Source organism: Aulonocara stuartgranti (genome assembly GCF_965226115.1).
Source record: "Aulonocara stuartgranti genome assembly, chromosome: 6".
Taxonomy (NCBI): Eukaryota; Metazoa; Chordata; class Actinopteri; order Cichliformes; family Cichlidae; genus Aulonocara; species Aulonocara stuartgranti.
In genome coordinates, this window is record NC_138944.1 from 21,213,085 (window position 1) to 21,232,758 (window position 19,674).

Consider the following 19,674-nt stretch of genomic DNA (forward strand, 5'->3'; position numbering starts at 1 on the left):
AAAAGGCTCATATTGTTACCTGTATGTGAAATGGTAACTTCTTTTTAATTGAATGCTTTTAGATTCACCAATTTGCATAAACTGCAATTGTAAATTCACCAATCAATAAACTAAGGGCTGTGGTTCAAAAGGTGGAGGGTCATTCACTAATTAGAAGGTTAGTAGTTTGGTACCTGGCTCCTCTACTCTCTATTTGCCCTTGGGCAAAATACTAAATCCCAAATGACCTCCTATGCATCCATTAGCATGCTTGCTAGGAAACTGGGAAATACTTGCAGTATTTGTTATGACCACCTTTATTCTTCAACCTATCTTTCTTGTAATCTTTTCAGGAACAGTTCTCCAGATTTCTTTCTTTCTGAGATCATTGTCATGCTGACAAATCGAGCTGTTGCCAATCAGATGTTTTCCAGATGGTACTGTGTTATAGATTAAAATCATAATGTGGTTTTCTGTGTTCATAATCCCATAACTTTTAAAAAGACTTGCAATAACATTGTCACGATCCTGGGTCTTATGACCCAGTGTTTTGAGTTTTAGTTCATTTTGATGTTTTAGTTTATGTAAGCCCTTCAGGTTCCTAAGTTCATTTGTTATCATGCTTAAGTGTTTCTAGTTCTTATTATTTTCCCCTCGTGTTTCCAGCTATGGTAAATCTCCCCTGCTTTTCATGTGTTTCATGTCTGTGTCTTACATTGTGAAGTTTGGGTTGTCATGTCTACGTCTCATTATGTTTCCTGTTTTATTGTGAAGAGGTCTGGTGCTTCTGTGTTAATCGTGTTCAGTTTTACTCTTCCCCTGTGGCGTTGTTATGTTCATGTTGATCTACTGTTCCTTTCTGTTCCATGTTTCAGATCCCTATGTTCTGTCTCCCCCAGTCTGTTAAGTTCACATGTCTTGAGTTCCGTCAGTGTGTTTCCTGTTTTACTTTCACAGTCTGTTCTATGTTAATGTTTCCAGTTTTGCTTCCCTTGCCTCGTCCTGCTTAATTACTCTCAGCTGTGCTCTCCTCCTGTGGCTCATTCCCCCTCGTTATCCCTCAGTGTATTTAAGCCCCATGTTTCTCTTTGTCAGTGTTGCGTCCTCCATCATAGCTGTGTGATTTTTCCCTGTGGCTCCTTGTGCTTTAGTTTTTCCAGTTTAGTTTATTTTGTATTGTTTTTCGTGTCCCACTCCACGCCAGCAATAAAGCTGTGTTTTTTGAGTTTACCTTTTGTCTCTGTGAGTTTGCGTTTGGGTCCTACTTTTGCCTGCACACAGCCGTACTGTGACAAACATTGGCTAAAATGCAGCTCCAAACTACGACAGGCTTCGCCATGTTTTACAGATGGCTGCAGAGGCTCTGTTGTACCTCTCTCCTGACCTCACCTGTTGTTGTGATAAAGATTTGTTTCAAAGACTTGGATGTATCACTACATAAAAACTGTTGCCACTGGTTTTCAGTCCAGTTCTTGTGTCATATGTCATACCTGAGTCAAAGTTGTGCTTGAATGACTCATAAGTCAGTATTTAGTGAGATAACTGTGTTTTCCAGCTACAACAGGACATTATTTTCAGTACAAAGGCAAGCAACAAGCTAGTGATTGCAATGGAGAATTTAGCAGCTAAAGCGCAACATATTTTCTTCAGAAGATAATGAAAAGACAAGACAAACAGTGATTGTTTGACCAGAAAGAAGACTGCAGAAAAATATATTATAAGGTGATAATAATTTCATTTGCATTCAGTTTGTTATGCTGCCCCCAAATAATCATCCAACCAGAAAAAAAAGTTAATATCTCACAGTTTACTGAACTTAAAAACACTCTATCGTCTTTTAGACCCAACAGTCTCATACTCGTGTGTGTGTGTGTGTGTGTGTGTGTGTGTGTGTGACTATTTGTGTTCTGCTAAACTGCATTTTGTTACATTTCACACTAAGCTCACACTTGAGAAAGATCAGCCAGTCATGCTGATTGCTCCAGCAAGTGAAGGTAATGCTTAGGCTAATTGCAGTTTCAAGATAGCATTGTGCTCATCACGGCCAGTTGACTTTATGGTCTCCCGGGGTTTGCTGAGACTCATAACGTTGGATTGTTGCATCTTAACCTTTTCACAACCTTTTAGTTCATGCTCCCACAACTGTGGACTGATGTCCTGGACAACCTAATAAATAAGGATTAGGGCGTGATAAAGAAAAAGAAACTATGGAAGTATCAGAGTTTCCGTTCCTCCTTCACACACTGGTTTGACTCACATGACATGAGTTGTTGTTTTCAGGCGAGTGCGCTTGTGTGCGTACACCAGGACACAAACAGAAACCCTCTGGGTCAGTGTGTGTGTATCACAACATATTGGTGGACTTTCCCTCTCTGTCTCCAGTATACCTGTGATAGGGGGCAATACGCAGACTGTAACCTGGATATGAGGGTAAATATGCTGAAGCAGAAAACAATGCAAGTCTCACACCTCAGGAAGGAAAGCACTGCCAAATGCCTCCTTTGTCAAACAAGTGTACAGCCTGCCAGGAGTGTGCACGAATACCAGAATCCACAGAATACAGTCTGGAGAGGGTTACATGCCAACATACTGACCCAGATATGGAGACAGGGGTGTTGTGCTTTGGGAAGACTTCAAACAGTGCATAGGAACAGTATGCCAGGGTCTTCCATCAAAATGTCTATGAAAAACAATGCGCCCATTGCAGAAAAGCCAAAGATGTGTTATGTGTGTGTGTGTGGCACAGTGTGACTGTAATTGTGTGCAAGTTCCTTTGATGTGACCACCCACTTGATTTCTTAAGCTTGATTTAGACTTCTGTGATAAACCTACATCCTAACTTACATAGTAACCGGAAACTTCTTTTGTCCCCACATTGCAAACTTCCACGGCATTCTAGTCATTGTGCTACGCGTTGACCTGACGTGTAGATACAATTTTCAGGAGGTGCTCGTCAGGTTACGCAGAACTTTGCTGCGTAGGGTTAAAATGGAGTTCCAGTTATGGCGTAGGTTATGATGTAGATGCAGAACTATACACTCCCTCACATGCTAGCTACCAGTTAATTCAAGGTATAAAAATGAAGTTTCTGAAATCACGGAAAAAAAAACCCCAGACATCTTAAGATATATAAAGGAAAAAAATCCACCGACTGAGTGAGAATCTGAGTGAACCTCAGTCTCTCTCCCTGACAACCAAACAAGGGGAATAAACCAGCCAGGGAGTGACAGAGCCTGCTGAGCCAGGACTGATTCATTAGCCTCGGGACAGCATTGGCATGCTACACCATCATCACTGGGGAGATTTACAACCTCCTGGCTATGGATGAAAATTCCTCCAGGATTATTTAAGATAAAGAATATATTTAAGAGGATATACACCTCTTTGAAAATGATAATAAAGAGAATAGGGAGTGACATATCCAGAATGGCATCAATTGGTTACTTAGTTACCTCCCAACTTATCCATGTTTCTTATTTGAAGCAAAAACCAAAAAATATTTATTTCATGTGATGAAAGCCTTTGCAAAAAATATTCTCACATCCGATGTCTAAAACTAACTTTTTGGTTTCCTGACCAAGAGACAGACAAGCCAATCCACTGGCTAAGCATCGCAGAGATCAAATTTACATACATACATTTACATAGATATTTAGGTAATAATTATGTATGCAACCTTAAAGACATGGTCATTATTTGAAACAAATTATGAACAAACAGAAGGACCTGTATAATTCATATAAATCTACTTTGCTATTAAATGTATTCAAGAATGAAACCAACTTGATGGTTTTGTTAAACATGTGATGTTTATCGACCTTCTATACACTCTCTGCAGTTACCCTGTTCCATTTACTCACCTTTGTGGTGGACAACCTCAGAGAATTACCCGCCAAATGGAAATTTTTACCCACATTACACCTGTTACCCGCCCTTCACACAGGGAGGTAGAAGGTAAGTGCCAGAAAGGTCAGAGAGTGTTTTTTAAACCACAACAGAACTTATTACCTCAACCTTAACCTAATGTCAGGGATGGGGCAGGGATAGCTCAGTAGGTAAAGTGGTCGCCCCATGATCGGAAGGTCGGCGGTTCGAATCCACTTAACGGCTACCCTGAGGTACCCCTGAGCAAGGTACCGTCCCTACACACTGCTCCCCGGGCGCCTGCTTAGTGGGCTGCCCACTGCTTCACTGAGTGAATGGGTCAAATGCAGAGAAAAACAAGTAATTTCCCCATGGGGATCAATAAAGTATCCATTATTATTATTATGTCATGAGTTTCTATAAATGGTGACATTAAAAATAAAATACAACCAATATCAAAAAGGTTTCTTTATGCAAAAAGACTAAAAAAAGACAATTTTCTTTTACGTCACAACAGCAGGTAGCTCCAAATGTTTGATTTTGCTGATGTTTTTTTCCTGATGCAACCCCAAAGGGATTTGTGTCTCTGACTGGGATCAAGCCTAAACCCATTACCAAAAAACTAAAATAAAAAATCAGTGACAAATATAAATTTCTCACCATCCATGTAGAACATTTACTCGGCAGCTTCCATGATAGTCTTCTTCTTCTACATACGTTGCATGTATTGTGGGTACTGAATCAATAGCTGTTGAACAGCTATAATAAGACTGATGACGCAAGGCCTCTTTCACCTCTTCTGGCTTATTTCTATAGAACAGGGGAGACTTTTGTTGTTGTAGGTTCGGGAGTTTCAGGAGGAGTTCCTGTTGTAAATTCCCCTTCATGTGTGGTTTCCTTTTCACAGTAAAGGAGATGGATGCCCAAAGAAAGAGCTCTCAAAATTCACAGGAGGAACACTTACTGTAATACAATATGATTCAACCAGAAATCTGAAGTAGCAGAACAGTGAAAGATCAAATGCTTCCAAACTTTTTTAAAATTCCAAACTATCCCAGATATCCTTTGACATCAAGCATGAGGAAACTGGATTATGTACATTCAAAGGGAACAGTTGTGATTTGCAGTTGTAAATCTTTCCACCTCAGACTCAAAAGTTTGAAATATAAACCAACTCAGCTGCAGTATGTTACACTACAGGTCTCCATACAGGAAGTAAAGGAGAGGGTGTCAAATGGGAGGGGAGAGGAGGGGCTGGTTGGGGGGGGGTTAGGCCATCAGAGACGGATGGGGGAGGCCAGGAATGTGACCTTGCACAAACACATTGACTCCTGTACTTGGTATGAAGTGGGGAGGGCAAAAAGTGGGATAAGGCAGACTCAATTAAAGAAGAGGAACAAGCAGCAGAAAACAAACATCAGTCATGAGCTGCTGTTGACTTGGCTCCAAATACGAAGAGCTTGTTTACATCTGTCAGAGCGCTTTCTCAGATGACAGCGCTGCCGTTAAGAGGGCACGCAGCTGCAGGAAAGAGGCAATTGTCGCAAATGAGAAAAGCAAGTTGTTCAACTCTGCTAACTGTGATGTTCTCTGAATTAAGTGGGACGCTGTGTGGGAACGTGGTCTGTTGGAGCCAAAATGATCAGTCACAAGATCTGCAGAGAAAACGTGATCCTTAAGACACCATCTGTGCTCAGAGGACTGATTTACTTGTTTGCACAGATGACTAAGTCTGTCACATATTCCTCACAGATACACCATATTTCTAAGAACTTCTACTAAAGGAAAAAAAATAGAAAAATATACTTAAATTTCTTTTTCCCCCCGTTTTATTAGATGAGTGGATCAGTTCTGTCTCTTTTACACAATAAGCCTTCTGTCTATTTATTGAGCCTTGTTCTGCTGAAGGTGTATTCCTCTTAAAAGGGAATTTTTCCTTCCCACTGTCACCAAGTGCTTGTTCACAGGGGTCACCTGCTTGGTGTGGTGTTTTTCGCTTATTGTAAAGTGTATTACTTATAATATAATAGACCACTTTGAGGCAACTGCTGTTGTGATTTGGTGGCGTATAAGTCAAACTATTAAATATAGTTAAAACATCTTTTTAGCTGCTTCTTTCAGATTCAAATCTTCACATGAATCATATTGACATTACAGATCAGAAACTATTGACTTTATCCACACGCTGATATCTTTTCACTTGACCAGACGGCTGTGCCTTCAAAAGGGAGTTTTTTTGATGTGAGATTTTCTAATGATTCATTCTGGGTTCCCCACAATTTAACGCTCAGGTCACTTCAAATAAACAATTATCTTACCATCAGCCGTAAATACCAGTAACATCACTGTAACTGGAAAGAATAGTGACTAACAGGGAAACAGGAAAAAAAAACAGCGCCAGACAGACATGATGAGGCAAGTTATTCACAGTCGGAGTATGAAGAATCCCACTGAGGGTATCTAACCCTCCAGTTTCCTTATTCTTCTTATCGCCAACTGCTAGCCAAGACACGTAGGTCCAGGTAAAAAGCCGGGATTTGACCCTGCTATTGGTTGGATGCCCATCATTGTGTTTTATATTTGCACTGGTTTATATTTAGATCAGTTAGGCAGATCATGGTGCCTCTAAACTCAACTACAGCCAAGAAAAAAACACAGAAGACAGACCGACTTTGCTATCAGTAATCTGCAACGTGGATTTCTGACATGTTTACAACATTGCAAGTTTTCACATCAGTGAACATTCAGTTTAAGCTTGTGTGTTATTACCCTCAACAGTGTCTATTATTATCAAACTTAGTTTGGATATCAAGTTATATTGTGGATCTGGATCCCATTCAGCAAAGAACCTGGATTCGTTTCATTTTGTAGGCAGCACATATTATCTTGTTTTGGCAAGACCACTGTCACTGGTTCAAATAACAGAAGCTGTTGTTTGAATCATAAACAATAAAAATGCCAACATTTAGCTTTTTTTGTTACTTTGTGCTCTATCTGCTACACTCTGTCTTCTCTGTCTTCAAAAATTAAAACACCATCATTTAGCTGTTAGCTATTTTCTCTTTAGCTTGCAAATTATGAAATATAGATAATCAAATAATTTAGGATATTGGTAAAAAAGATTTGTTTTCAGTAAGATAATTATCATTACTGTACTGGATACGGATTTAACCAAGTGCTATAATAAACAATTATGTTTTTCTGCTTTCACATTTCAGTTTCTGGTTATGACATGGAGGGCGATGTCTACGACATTTCTAAGTCATAAATTGGCAATAAAGGTTACTCCCAGATGATCCAATAGTACTGTAAGAAAAGCTTCACAGTAGCTAACCCTAGTTGTTAAACCTCACCCAGCCATACCAACTATGTGCTACCTTAACCTGCTCAAATAAAGAGCAGATAAAGGAGTGCTTGAAGTGTTCAGGCCTACAGCAGAAAGCATTAAAAATATTAAATCCTCCAATATAGGCTGTCTTTGCTGTTTTCCTTGTTGTGTTTTTACTCCACGAGGCAAGTCTGTCAGCTTCCTATCTTTTATCCAAGAAAAAGTTGCCTCTGAAGATAAACAGAGGCTTTTTTTGTTTAACAAAAATTGCCTCTTTGTTATAGTAATAATACATTTGTGGTAATGAATAAATAAATGAATAAATCTGAGTGTATTCTTAGTTTCAGCAGCATAACATACACATCGCATCTCTCACCTCATCATGACTGTCCTTATCCTCCAATGGTATGCGGTATGTCTTGTGTCTTTTCTTGCTATTACAGTTAACTGGTACTTTGCAGGCCCTGTAAAATCAGGCAATAACCAGCAGGACAGGAGCTGTAGCTCTGCAGAGCAACAGACACATGGTCTTTGTGCGCAGCCAAGCCATAACACTGGCTAAGGTACATCCAGTGCCACAGGCAGGTCATCAACCGTGCCATTAGGGAGCATGGACTGTGGAAACGTCTTGTTGATCACTAGTGAGCTTCTGTTGTTGCACACATAGTAAAATTAACCATGAATGAGCTGTCTTTCATAGCAGTGCAGCAGGAGCCTTCAGGGCATGGCGTGTGATGTAACACTGTCAGAAATGTGTCATTCCAAGAGGCCTTAAATGCTGGCGATACAGAGAGGGCTTTGAAGTGCCACAATGAACACTGGAACACTGGGCCTTGTGCACCCCCCAAAAAAAGAAAAAAAACCTCCCATTGTAACCCCATCCTCCCCCTCCATCCACATCCACGGGCCCTATCACACAGACGCAAAGATTGAGGTTACATAACTTGCTTACAGGGAGTCAGAGTGATTTAATTTAAGAAAAATGAAGAACAGACTTTGACCCCATTGAAGCTGGCAAAGTACTTTTTTTCCCCAAGCTTTAACTTAGAATGCAGGTAGCACTCACATATGCACAGCATGCACACACACACAGACACAAGGACATATTTGGGACATTTTCCATTCAATAGTGGTATTAATTAGAGAGAGAAAGGGACAGACAGAGCAAGCCTGAGTGAGGACTCTCATCAGGCTTTGAGACAGCAGGGGGCAATATGAAAGCCTCATCTCCTACGTCGAACCACCTCTCCGGTATTGTTTACCAGCATACTGACGACATGGGGGGGGGGGGGGGGTGTTTAATGAACACTGCTCCCCTGCCGTCTGTCTGCAAGTAGGTCTGTACATCCACAGTTTCCTGTGCACTATGTGATAGAGAGTGGAGGGAGCATTCACTACAGATTTGAGTTTTTTCTTTAGATCGATTCATAATAAAGTGGCCCATTGGGAGAATTGCAATGTAATGATATAACATGTCAATAGAAATAAGTCTTTTCATCAGATTCATTCATTCAGAATAGATTATTTGTATTGCTAAATTATTCGATAAATATTGCTTAGAGAAACTTGTGTGCTGCTGTATGTATTTGATATAAGATCATTATTTCTATTTGCTTTTTTCCCCCATTTTTCTTTTTTATACAGAGTCTGGAAAGTGAGGGCAAAAGGTAAACGAGGGAAAGGTTCAAAGTTTTGGGCACAGACTCGACATCCAGTCTGGCTCTTATCTCGGAAAGGCGACAGGCTTGATGGTTTCGTAGATGAGTCTAGGATCTTATCTACACTCATATCCAGAGCCTCATAGCACCACAGTCTGTCCTTGTTCAGTCAAACACTCCACCTTCTCTCTCAGTACATCGCAAATTGTCAAGAATCTCCTCACATAAACCACTTTAGGCGCAGACCAGACACACTGAAGACAACTTTCACAACTTCTACGTGACCGAAAAATGAACAAGGTAAAAAAAAAAAAAATTATAATAAGATTCTCATCTAGGCAGGCACAAATGATAATGAAAAAACAGCAAGCACTTACCAGCTTTTTCTTTCTCAGGAACAACGGGGGTGCTCTGGGAAAAAGAGGAGAAAAAAAGATTATAGTCACGATAGCTTGGCTATGATGCATTTCCATGATACTTGATGCCACGGAGTGATTCACACAGGAAACTCGCTTGATTTTTCTTAGCACTTGTAAGCATTCCTAAATAAACCTTGACCTAGAGAGTGTAATTAAAATAAGCATTCATCCTGTGTTATTCCAGTGTTTCAGCAGCTACTTATTTCATTCCTTTACATGTTATCCCTCTTATTTGAGGAGCATCTGCAGTTTTATAAACCAGTGTTTTAACACGAGCTCAGCAAATTGTATGTATTTGCTGAACTGCTTGTTCGTGTCGGTCATCTGGCTAAAGAGAAAAGCATGCCAGTCATTGCATAAAAATAAGTGTTGATCTTCGGTATTAACCATATATGCTTCTAAGAATCTTGCCTAAATGGAGCGTATAATTACACCACATTGTTTCATGACATACCGGGTTTGAGATACCAGGAATGTGGTTGCCAAAACCCAATATGCATAATTTTATGATGTGTAAACATTTTAATAAATGGTTACAGTAGATAACAAACCTACCAAAGAATTCTGAAAAAACCACATCATTAAAAGTGTTCACACAGCACACTTTCCTGTGAGTTAATGTTGATTCAGCTCTCACGTAGGTCGTCTGGAGAGACATTACTGATAAAATCACAACACATTTTGTAGCTGTAGTAGATTCTTATTATTCTAGTTGCTTAATATGACCTTTTTTGGATTTGTTGCAGGTTTTAGAAAATAATGCTGCATCAACAACCTTTCTGGGTAAAAATAGAACAGTCTGTGTGTCGTTTCAGTGGTAAAGTGCATGTGTGTCTGCACGTGCGTAGAGTGGAGCATTCAGCTGGAATGTAAAGGTCTTTCTTGGTGCTGACTTTTGACCTCAGGGTCTTTTGCTGATCTCCACACCCTGACCTGTTTAATCCAAACTCCCCTGGAAGAGATCAGACAAAGTAAGCAGGACCATTCTTACAATGCTCTCACACTGCCCAGAGAAGAATTCTGTTTTCATAAAGTCTAAACATTGTGATATTATATGCGATATGATATTTGTATTAGGATGAGTTTACAACTCAATGTTTATTTTCCCCTCAGAAATAGCTAAACAGCTTTAATGATGTTTAAGTATGCTGTTACAACTTTGACCTCTTTCATTCCATCCTTCTTTTAGAGCGATAATGCCTCAAATGGCACCAAAATTCAAATTAATCACATTGAGTGGAAGCAAAAGAAATGAATCATTCTTGTTTCACCTTCAGGTGATTAAAAAACAGCAGAAGTTAGAAAACGTCAGCCAAGAGACCAAAGGTTGTGTCCTGTCTGAGAGCTTGGTTTCACTTATCACTCACTGATTTGTTTCATTTTCACTCGCTTATTAGTTTAGGTTTAGACACCAAAATCTACTTGGACAGGTTTAGGAAACGCATGTTGAAAAATAACACTTTCCTATTGCATTTAAATGTGATGCCAAGGGTGCACCCATATGCAATGAGTTTGGAGTGAAAGACCTATCCTACTAATGCCTAAACCCACATTGTGGCACAAATACCACAGGACAGCTGGCTGGAAACATGTAGTTTGGGTTAACAGTTGAGGCAATTGCCCACACACTCACTTTGGCTGAAGAACGATCACATTCTGTTCTTCCGAGAGTCCTTACTCAGTGATACTGGCATCAGAGATTGGCATAAGGAGTCCTTTGGTGATGTGCCATAATGGACTCAAAAAAATGAAGATCCTTTAAAGAGTGACTATTTCCTTAAGGAAAAAACTCCATTCAAGAAAGAAGATATTTAGTGTTTCCCTAAAAGACCAACTTGTAACTTGTGTTTTATCCTTTCTGTACCATCCGTAAGGTTGGGAAACACGTTACCTTGTAAACATATTTCATTTCAAACATTCTGGACTAATGCTGCATTTCATTTACCTCAGAGATCGGGTTTCAGAGCTGTGAGTGATTTCACTCATGAATTGAGCAAGTTTTAGTAGCAAAGTCAGTTGTTTTACTTCCTAGCAAGGTAGAACTATTCATGCATCACAAGAAATACAGCGCAATGATGCTTTTTTGCACGTAAAAGATCTCCAGCGTGATCATGGAAAGAGCCTAGTCAGAGCTCTGCGTATGGCTTATTTATCGAGTTAGAAATACACAATAGTGGCTGTACAGTTTTAAATCTTTACTGTTTTACTACTGCATATGTTCACGACTGCCATCATGTCTTGTTAAGTCAGTGTTGGTGGGGCTGCTCTAACTATTCGAGTTGGAAATTTGATTTGAGGGGGTGTTCCAGTTGGAAATTCTGACTAGGAATTTTGAAATTGAGCTGGAATGCACTACAATGCAATACGATGCCTCTATCATCATTTATCACATGTAATTTTTGGATGACGAGATACCGCAATAAGCTTACAGAGAACCGGCGTTACGCTAGTAACCAAACAATTTCCACTGTTTCCTGAAATTTGATGTCAACACTAAACTTTACAAATCTGATTAATACAAACTCCCGGCCTTGTAAATGTTTCTTTTTTTCTCTGTTATTATGAGCACAATATATTTTGCCATAAAGGGAGCATTACTTTGATTATTAATCACTTTTAATTTCATTGGCATCAGGCTGCAGTACGGTCACATTCAAGAAAGAAACATGACTAATCATTACAGAGCAAAAAATATGGCTACAGGCGATTTGCTCCTCCAGTCTCAGAGGCAGCCCCTGTATTTTATGACTGAATAACCACAGGTATGACACGGTCTGGCGAGTATGAACACAATGGCTGCTCTTATGCACGAGTTTGTTTTTGCTAACGTGTTTGCTGATTCACGCTGGATAAATGAATTATCTTGGTCCTAAATCCAGTTTTTAGAATCCAACGAGTGAATTATCTGCTCACACATAGTTTAAACTAAAATCCACACAAAATCGTAACTAGATTTTTATCTGGCGATGCATTTGTTTATGGTTGTTGAGTATGCATGTGTACGTGTTTATGTCTGCACATGTGTAACATATCATATGTGTGCTGAAACAGCAGTAAATCATTTGTCGGTCACTTTCAGACGTAACACGGGTGAAGTTTCCTCTGTGGACAAACAGCTTCACAATTTATTGCTAATTAACAGCCTAAAAAAGACACCAGGGAGAAGCTGAAGGCTCCTGTCATTAAATTATCCGGAACAAACAGAACATCAGCAGTGAGGTGATGCCAGACATACATTTATACTCAGTGCTGTTTCAGCTGTTGCACACGGGTAATATTAGCTCTGCTTTTTCAGCCACAATGTTTTGTTACAGGAAAACATTATGAATGGTATGAGACTCAGCTAAGATAACACAAGCCACCTGCTCCATTTTTGCCTTTTCATCAGCTGGATATAGGTTAGAAACAGTATTTATTATTCTTGTTTCGCCACAATATACAATTTTATTTGAAATACTACCAAAATGCCAAAATATATCCTCAAACAGCGTTTTATATTTAAACAGCACCACATTAACTCAGATTTTGTACATGTACAAGACATGTTATTCCTTTATATTGTAGCAAAAAGGTTCTTTTTAAAAAAAATCTGAATGGCTAATGTTTTGTATTTTCATCTACAACTCTGAAGGATGGAAATATGGGAGGTCTGTGTGGCTTCTCTGTTTAGGTCTAACAAGACATTTCAGTTCACCAGTGCACCCATCTTATTGTGTAAACACGACACCACGGGTTCCTTTCAGTGACCCATGAGATCACTTACACACAGTGTAAACCTCAGCTTTCACGTACTGTTGCGTTTCACTTTATGATAGCAATTACAGATAATGAATACATTTAGAAATATGTTCATATATTTATGAGAACAAGAATGTTAACGAATACACGTAAGTACCAGTGATTTCACTGCACCACACTCACATATTTTCTTAATGCTTTTCTGTTCTCCCCCACTCTGCATGCCACAGTGCAGGTTCTCCCAGTGTGGGGTCGCCCAGGCCGTGTCAAGTGTCCACTGGGGAGCTGCAGGCTGCACAGCACACAGGCATCAGCTGCCTCATTTACTGCCACTAATTTACTGGAAGTGGTTGGTGTTGGGGCACAAGGGGTACGGTATACGTCTGCCTCACATGAGTATGTAGTGGCCTGCAAGCATGCATGCCTGCATGATTACACACTGTAGGGTTGTTAATTAGGGTCATTACTCTAAGCAGCAGGCCGGTGAAATTGTTTTTGTCTTGGTTTGGGTTTTTTTTCTCCAACAAATCACTTTTAGTGAATACATTTCAAAAATCCAGGTATGAAACTTTTTTTGTATTTATGTATGTATTTACTTTACTAAACATTTTGGATATTTTGATTGGAATAGTATGGAGAACTTTGACACTTAATATTACTGCCTTACTCTAAAAGCTGTTCAGTTATTCTAATGTTTGTTAAGTGCTCCTGGCAAGCAGGAATCAGGTATATATTTTTAAAATATTTATCTAACTATTTGTAGTATATGTCCCCAGAACAGATGCTTGTGACACCCTTTGATATCAAAATTCTGGAAACATGATGAAAACACAACAGAATTTGTTCTTGTAGTAGGAGGAAGCAATAGTGGAGTTCACTGGGAACAGGAGAACTGAGTAAAAAACTCCAAAGATTAAACAAATATAGCATGAGAGCAGAGAAAGATGCAGTGGACACTTTTCATTGCTTTTAACACTTGTTTTCACCTCAGCTTTTTGTAATGTTAGAACTTCACCCTTCACTCTTTCTTCCTGTCCTTTGTGCTGGTGTAACAAGTGAAGTTCCCCAGTGTGGAGTTGTTGGTCAGTCATTTCTGCAACTGACTGACCAACAACAGCACAAGCAAGCATGGCCCAAGGCCGGTTGTAGCACTTACTTTGTACACTCTCTCCATCTGACAACAGAGCTTTGCGAGCTGGAGCAGAGTTACATGCATGTTACCTCTGCTGGACCATCCTTGTATAATGGAAATATGGGAGGTCCTATTCACCAGGGGTCGCTACAACGGATGAATCCCGCAGGTTTGATTTGTCAGATTTTTAACACCAGACGCCATTCCCGAGGCGACCCTCTCTCACTTGAAACAGGGCACTGCACAGCTACAAGCATTTTACCTCATGTCATACTTTGCATGGTTGTGTGTGTGATAAATAAAATTTGAATTTGAACATTCACATGTTATATGAATATGTTAATTACAAACCTTCAATGTAAATAAGTGTTAAATAAATGGTCTGCTACAACAATGCTGGTGATAAAAAATTACTTTTTAATACAGGAGTTTACGTTAAAGTACATGGGTTTGGTGCTGTTACCAACTACTACATTTCTGGTATTGTGACATCAGCCCTGCTTCTGACATTCATCTGGTTTGGGACGTCGGTCCGTACTTGCCCAGATTTTCTGGTAATGAGAGGGGATTACAAAACCACTCTTAACCCTCCTGGAATGCTCGCAGACTCATTGGAGCGTTCTCAATAATATATAGCTTGTCTGATATTTAAGAGTTAGAATTTAGATGATAACAACTGCAGTTACACTGGGACATCCACAACAGCCAATGTGAGAAAATGTACAACTAGACAAGTGAATGGGAAGAGGTATGAAAGGTAAGATGCTAAGGACATACGAACGAACAACCAGTAATAGGTGTGTTAATCAGCATCAGACACCAACCTGTCAACCTATTTTCAAGGAAAAAAAATGGCTAGATGAGTCAAATAATGTGTTACTTGTGTAACAGACTGACCACTTGAGAAAAATGAATGCTATCTTTAAAGAGGCTTTGAAGCATGGCCGATGCTTCCTCACAGATGGTCTGCTGCCTGCTGAAGAGACGTTCAAAGCCTGGGTTCAGTAACTGAAAGGTTAATTTATCTTGTACTATGGAAACATGACAGCTTATAGACAAATAAGTAAAGACTTTCAATACTCAGTCCTAGTAACAAATATTATTTTGTCTCTTAGTAATGGCCCCTCATTGTGTGTGGCATGCCTTTCTGTGTGAGTGAGGTAGTCAGAGTTGTTAAGCAAGCCACTGGCATGTGGCTCTTGCACAACAAACCCAAGCAGTCCACCAGGCCTGTTCCAACCCCACCGCCAACCTCTCATCCCCACCCCCCTCCAGCACTGCAGCTGCAGTGTGTGTATGAGTGTGTGTGTGTTTGTGTGGATGTGCGAGTGTGTGTGACCACCCATGGTTTGTGCTGGCCAAGGATTAGGGGGCTCAGGCAAACCCAAACTTTTTTCTCAGCCACTTAACGCGAATGGCTAAATCGGTGCAGATGGCTTATGCCCAGGTAAGCTTGAGTCTCCAGCACTAGATGCTTAAGGTGTGTGTCTGACAGAGGAAAGAGAAATGCATCTGACTGTGTGTGCGTGCTTTCCTAGGAACATTGGAGATGTTATCTGGAACTCACTGTATTTTGACTGGCATTCATGTGCTCTTTTTGCCCTGCATTTACAAAGGAATTTATTCAGAGCCCAAGACTCCATGTGTGCAGGGAAACGTGGGAAACAATTTCATTTAACCTTCTCCTTTCCAGAAAAGCCCCCCTCCCACACACACAGTTATCCACCCCACACATTTTCTCCTTTCTCCCCTGCATCCCCTTCCCTCATTTTAATAGTCTCCATATGTCACACTTAGAATGTGTCAACAGGAAGTGATGCGATGACTTGGTTTAATGATCCACTGGAACATTTCTTGTAGAAAAAGTATAGTAGCGTCCAGATGTTGGATTTAACAGTGACCTCGCAAAACGAGGTGATGCTTGAAAATGTCTCTGTGACGTTTACTGTGATCTTTTAATGCAGTAAAAAGCTCAAGTAAAACCTACAGCACGAATGGGTGCACTTTCAGTCTTTAGCTGTGTGACGAGGTTAATGATTTCACCGTACAACCTGTGCACTTACTCACATTCACACACATGCACGAGACTGCCAGCTGAGACTTTGTTCCCTCGCCCAACCTTGAGTCATGAGTTATGTTCTGTACGTGCTGATGTCCACTGAAAGGGAGTAAGAGAGGGTGAGATGTGCACAAACGCAGACAGCCCCATACATCTGACTCTGTTTACACACGTAAGCCAAAGCAACGGACTTCTGGTTTCAGGCGCTGTTGTGGAAGGGTTTAGTGGTGGAGCGTAAACTGTGAACTGTTCAGTGGCCCTTGGATTCCATCACCAGACAAGACAATAACTCTTCACTTGTCCGACCAGGACCGTTTTTCTCCCAAAAGGAAAATGTTTTATTTTTCTCTCTTTGAATAATGCCATTGCTTTACCTCATATGAGTAAAGCATTAAGGAAACCACTTTATGCATCTTAAGGGACAATAATCCTTTTCATGCAAGCCTAATGAGAGCAGCAGAACCAGAGCAAGCAGGTGCCAAAAAGAATCTGAGCTGAAAATGTGCAAAGTGAGAAATATGATTTTAAAAGTTTTAATTTTTACGAATAAAGAAACCGATAAGGTGCTATGAAAGCAGGCAGTCTAATGTATATGTTTTGACAAGTAGAACAAATAACCACACCTTAGGCATATGTTTGAACATGCAGAGCATATACTGATGCAGCTCTTTTCCCTCCATTTTTTGGTTCTTTCAAAACAGAATGGTTGGCACCAGATCGAGGCATACGCACAATCATATCTAAAACTAATTAATCACTCTGTAAGCCTAGTTATTGCTTTTTGGATTGTACTCTAAAGTAGCTCCACAAAGGGCAATGTGAAAAAAGTGGGATAAAAAGTTCGGAAACCACTGATTAAGCCACACAAACTAGTTTTATAATTTTAGTTTTACATCTCTACAGTGTCACTACGCTCATTAAGGCACTAAATGTGTCACCTGCTTCTTCTCACCAGGTCACATTTGTGGGTTATGGACCAGAGTTAATAGAGATAAGCTAAGATCCCAACTGCAACAACAATGCTGCCCACAGGATTAGGTGCTGACATTTTTAAGGACAAAGCTGAGAGTAGGTTAACAAGGGGGATTAGAATATCCTCTGCACAAGATTATGGTGGCCCTGTGCTGTGGCAAAAACAGCTACTCGATCGCGGGGGTCACGGTTTTGTAACATCTACTTTAGGTTTAACCATTCGCTTTTCAGGGCACTACATCCAGTCAAAGAAGGTCACTCAAGTCTCTTCTCTTGCATGACCTAACTGTAAACCCCTCACCTGTACAACTTCAAATGCCACAAGCACATCTAGCTATAAACACAAAACACCAGTGGGCTGCATTCCTTCCTTAAGATATTAAGGAAAGCTGAAGAATTGAGCAAGAGGTTCAAGTATCTCTTGACTGAGGTAATCTAACTTCAAGGCAAATACGGATGGAAAACAAAAAAATGCAAACACACGCTTGACTTAAACGTCCCAATTAAAACCTCAAACCGCACGCCCCAGTGAGTGTATCTTGAATTGCACCTGGTTTTACAGTGGGTTCATGTGTGCGTCTGTGTTCCTGAGACGCTGTTTATTTGTTCTGTGATTTACTGCACTTCATTATCTGTGTATCTGTAGGGGTATTTCCAGATGCCTGCATTTTACAGTCATCCTCATGATTTAGTGTCAACAAGTACCATCATCTTGCAAATATTTGCTACACGTTCTGCAGTGTCCTCTATGAAATCGATTCACGCTTCAATTCACTGACTCAGTGCGTTCCACGATACCAATAGTGAAGCGATTTTTTAAATGTAATTATGGATGAAAAAGTATGATTCATTTAAGTAAAAAAAAAAAAAAAAGCAGCGATATCCATATGGAGGCAGTAAATCGCATTGATGATTGGGCTGGTGTGATTTGGGGGCGGTGCCACGACATGTTATTATAAAAACAGAGAGTTGCCGTTGAGCTGAGTGTGTAAACACTAAGAATCATGTGATATTTGACATTCATGACACTGCTGAAACAGAGCACTCCTTCTGTTAAAGAGTTAAACACATCAAATGCGTCAGGCTCATGTATGTGGACAATACCAATATCTCTAAAATACACCATGTGTTGTGCTTTCTATTAGAGTTTCACTTGTGATTATATTAATATGATATTATGGGGTGGCTGCAGCTCAGGAGATAGAGCAGGTCATCTACTAATCGTAAGGTTGGTGGTTTGATGCCTGGCTACTCCAGTCTGCAAAATGTCCTTGGGTAAGATCCTAACCCCAAGTTGATTTGTGATGGATAGTGAACATTGGATAGAAAGCACTTACGTTTCTGTAAGAATTAATCCTTTAGTTTGTATAATCTCTTTAATCAAAATTATATTTTTAATGCTAAAATATCAATCATTGCTGTTGAATTGGGGGGCGGGGCTGGACCAGCTACCATAGGGCAAGAGGCAGGGTCCACCCTGGACAGGAGGCCAGTCTCTTTCAGGACTAACACATAGAGACAGACAACCATTCACACTCACATTCACACCTATGGATAATTTAGAATTACCAACTAACCTAACCCCCGTAATTCCATGTCTTTGGACTGTAGGAGGAAGCCAGAGTGTTTACCCAGAGAGAACCCACGCAAACACGGGGAGAACATGCAGACTCCTCACTGAAAGGCATCTTGCCAGGACCTTCTTGCTGTGAGGCAACAGTGCTAATCGCCGTGCCACCATGCTGCCCCGTTTTACAAAAGAGCAGAAAAAAATAGTTACACACAGTTAATATATTTTGATTACAATGCCAAATTACAGTTGTTTACTTAAAAATAGAATTTTAGTGGTTGAATGTTATGCACAATTCATTTCTTACTGAGTCCAAGGTGCTGGCTCAAATTTGGATATAAACGAGTTCAGATTGATAAATGATAAATAATGATACATTTTTATGAGTTTTAAATATGTTTTCGACAGTTGCTTTCTTGTTTTTGTGACAGGTAGTCTAATACATTTATTGGGCACTGAATCAATTCCCTTGGAGTACTTTATGCACTGCCTTTAGCCTTGATTCAACAGGAATTTCCTTATGGGGCATGAGGAGAAATTCATTTTCCACATCCTGTTCCAAACATAAGCCTTTTCTTTTTTCTTACCCTCTTTTTGGAAACCACAGCAGGTCCCTGTTTGTCTCCTTGTTACAGCTGTGCTCAGCAGAGAAGTGACCTTGAGGACAATGACACTACACAAAGCTGCTAGCATGGCCATGGCCAGAGCCACTGCTGGCAGCCCTTGACAGACTGAATGGTGACTGGTTTCATAGCTCCCTGACTCATTATGGCCTACTACAGCCTTTAAGCCAATACGTGGGTGGAATGTAGGCAAACATAATTACGCCTGTTGCCCATTGTGTCGACTATTGACCACAGACAGGAGTGGGAGAGAGTGGGAGTAAATGTAAAGATAAATAAAAGGCAGTGAAAGTAGCAAAATACTCAGACTTTTATCTGCCTGGGACGCGGAG

The 19,674-nt window shown here is 40.2% G+C and overlaps 1 protein-coding gene across 4 annotated transcripts in view; it reads right to left on the reverse strand.

Annotated features, from left to right (window-relative positions):
• Positions 1 to 19,674, reverse strand: part of dlc1 (DLC1 Rho GTPase activating protein) — a 94,647-nt gene that overhangs the window by 51,906 nt on the left and 23,067 nt on the right. For all 4 annotated transcript variants that reach the window (XM_082536260.1, XM_082536261.1, XM_082536259.1 and 1 more), the window contains one exon: positions 9,207 to 9,240. In XM_082536260.1, coding sequence (XP_082392386.1) covers positions 9,207 to 9,240 — 34 coding nt within the window. The remainder of the gene's footprint in view (positions 1 to 9,206; positions 9,241 to 19,674) is intronic.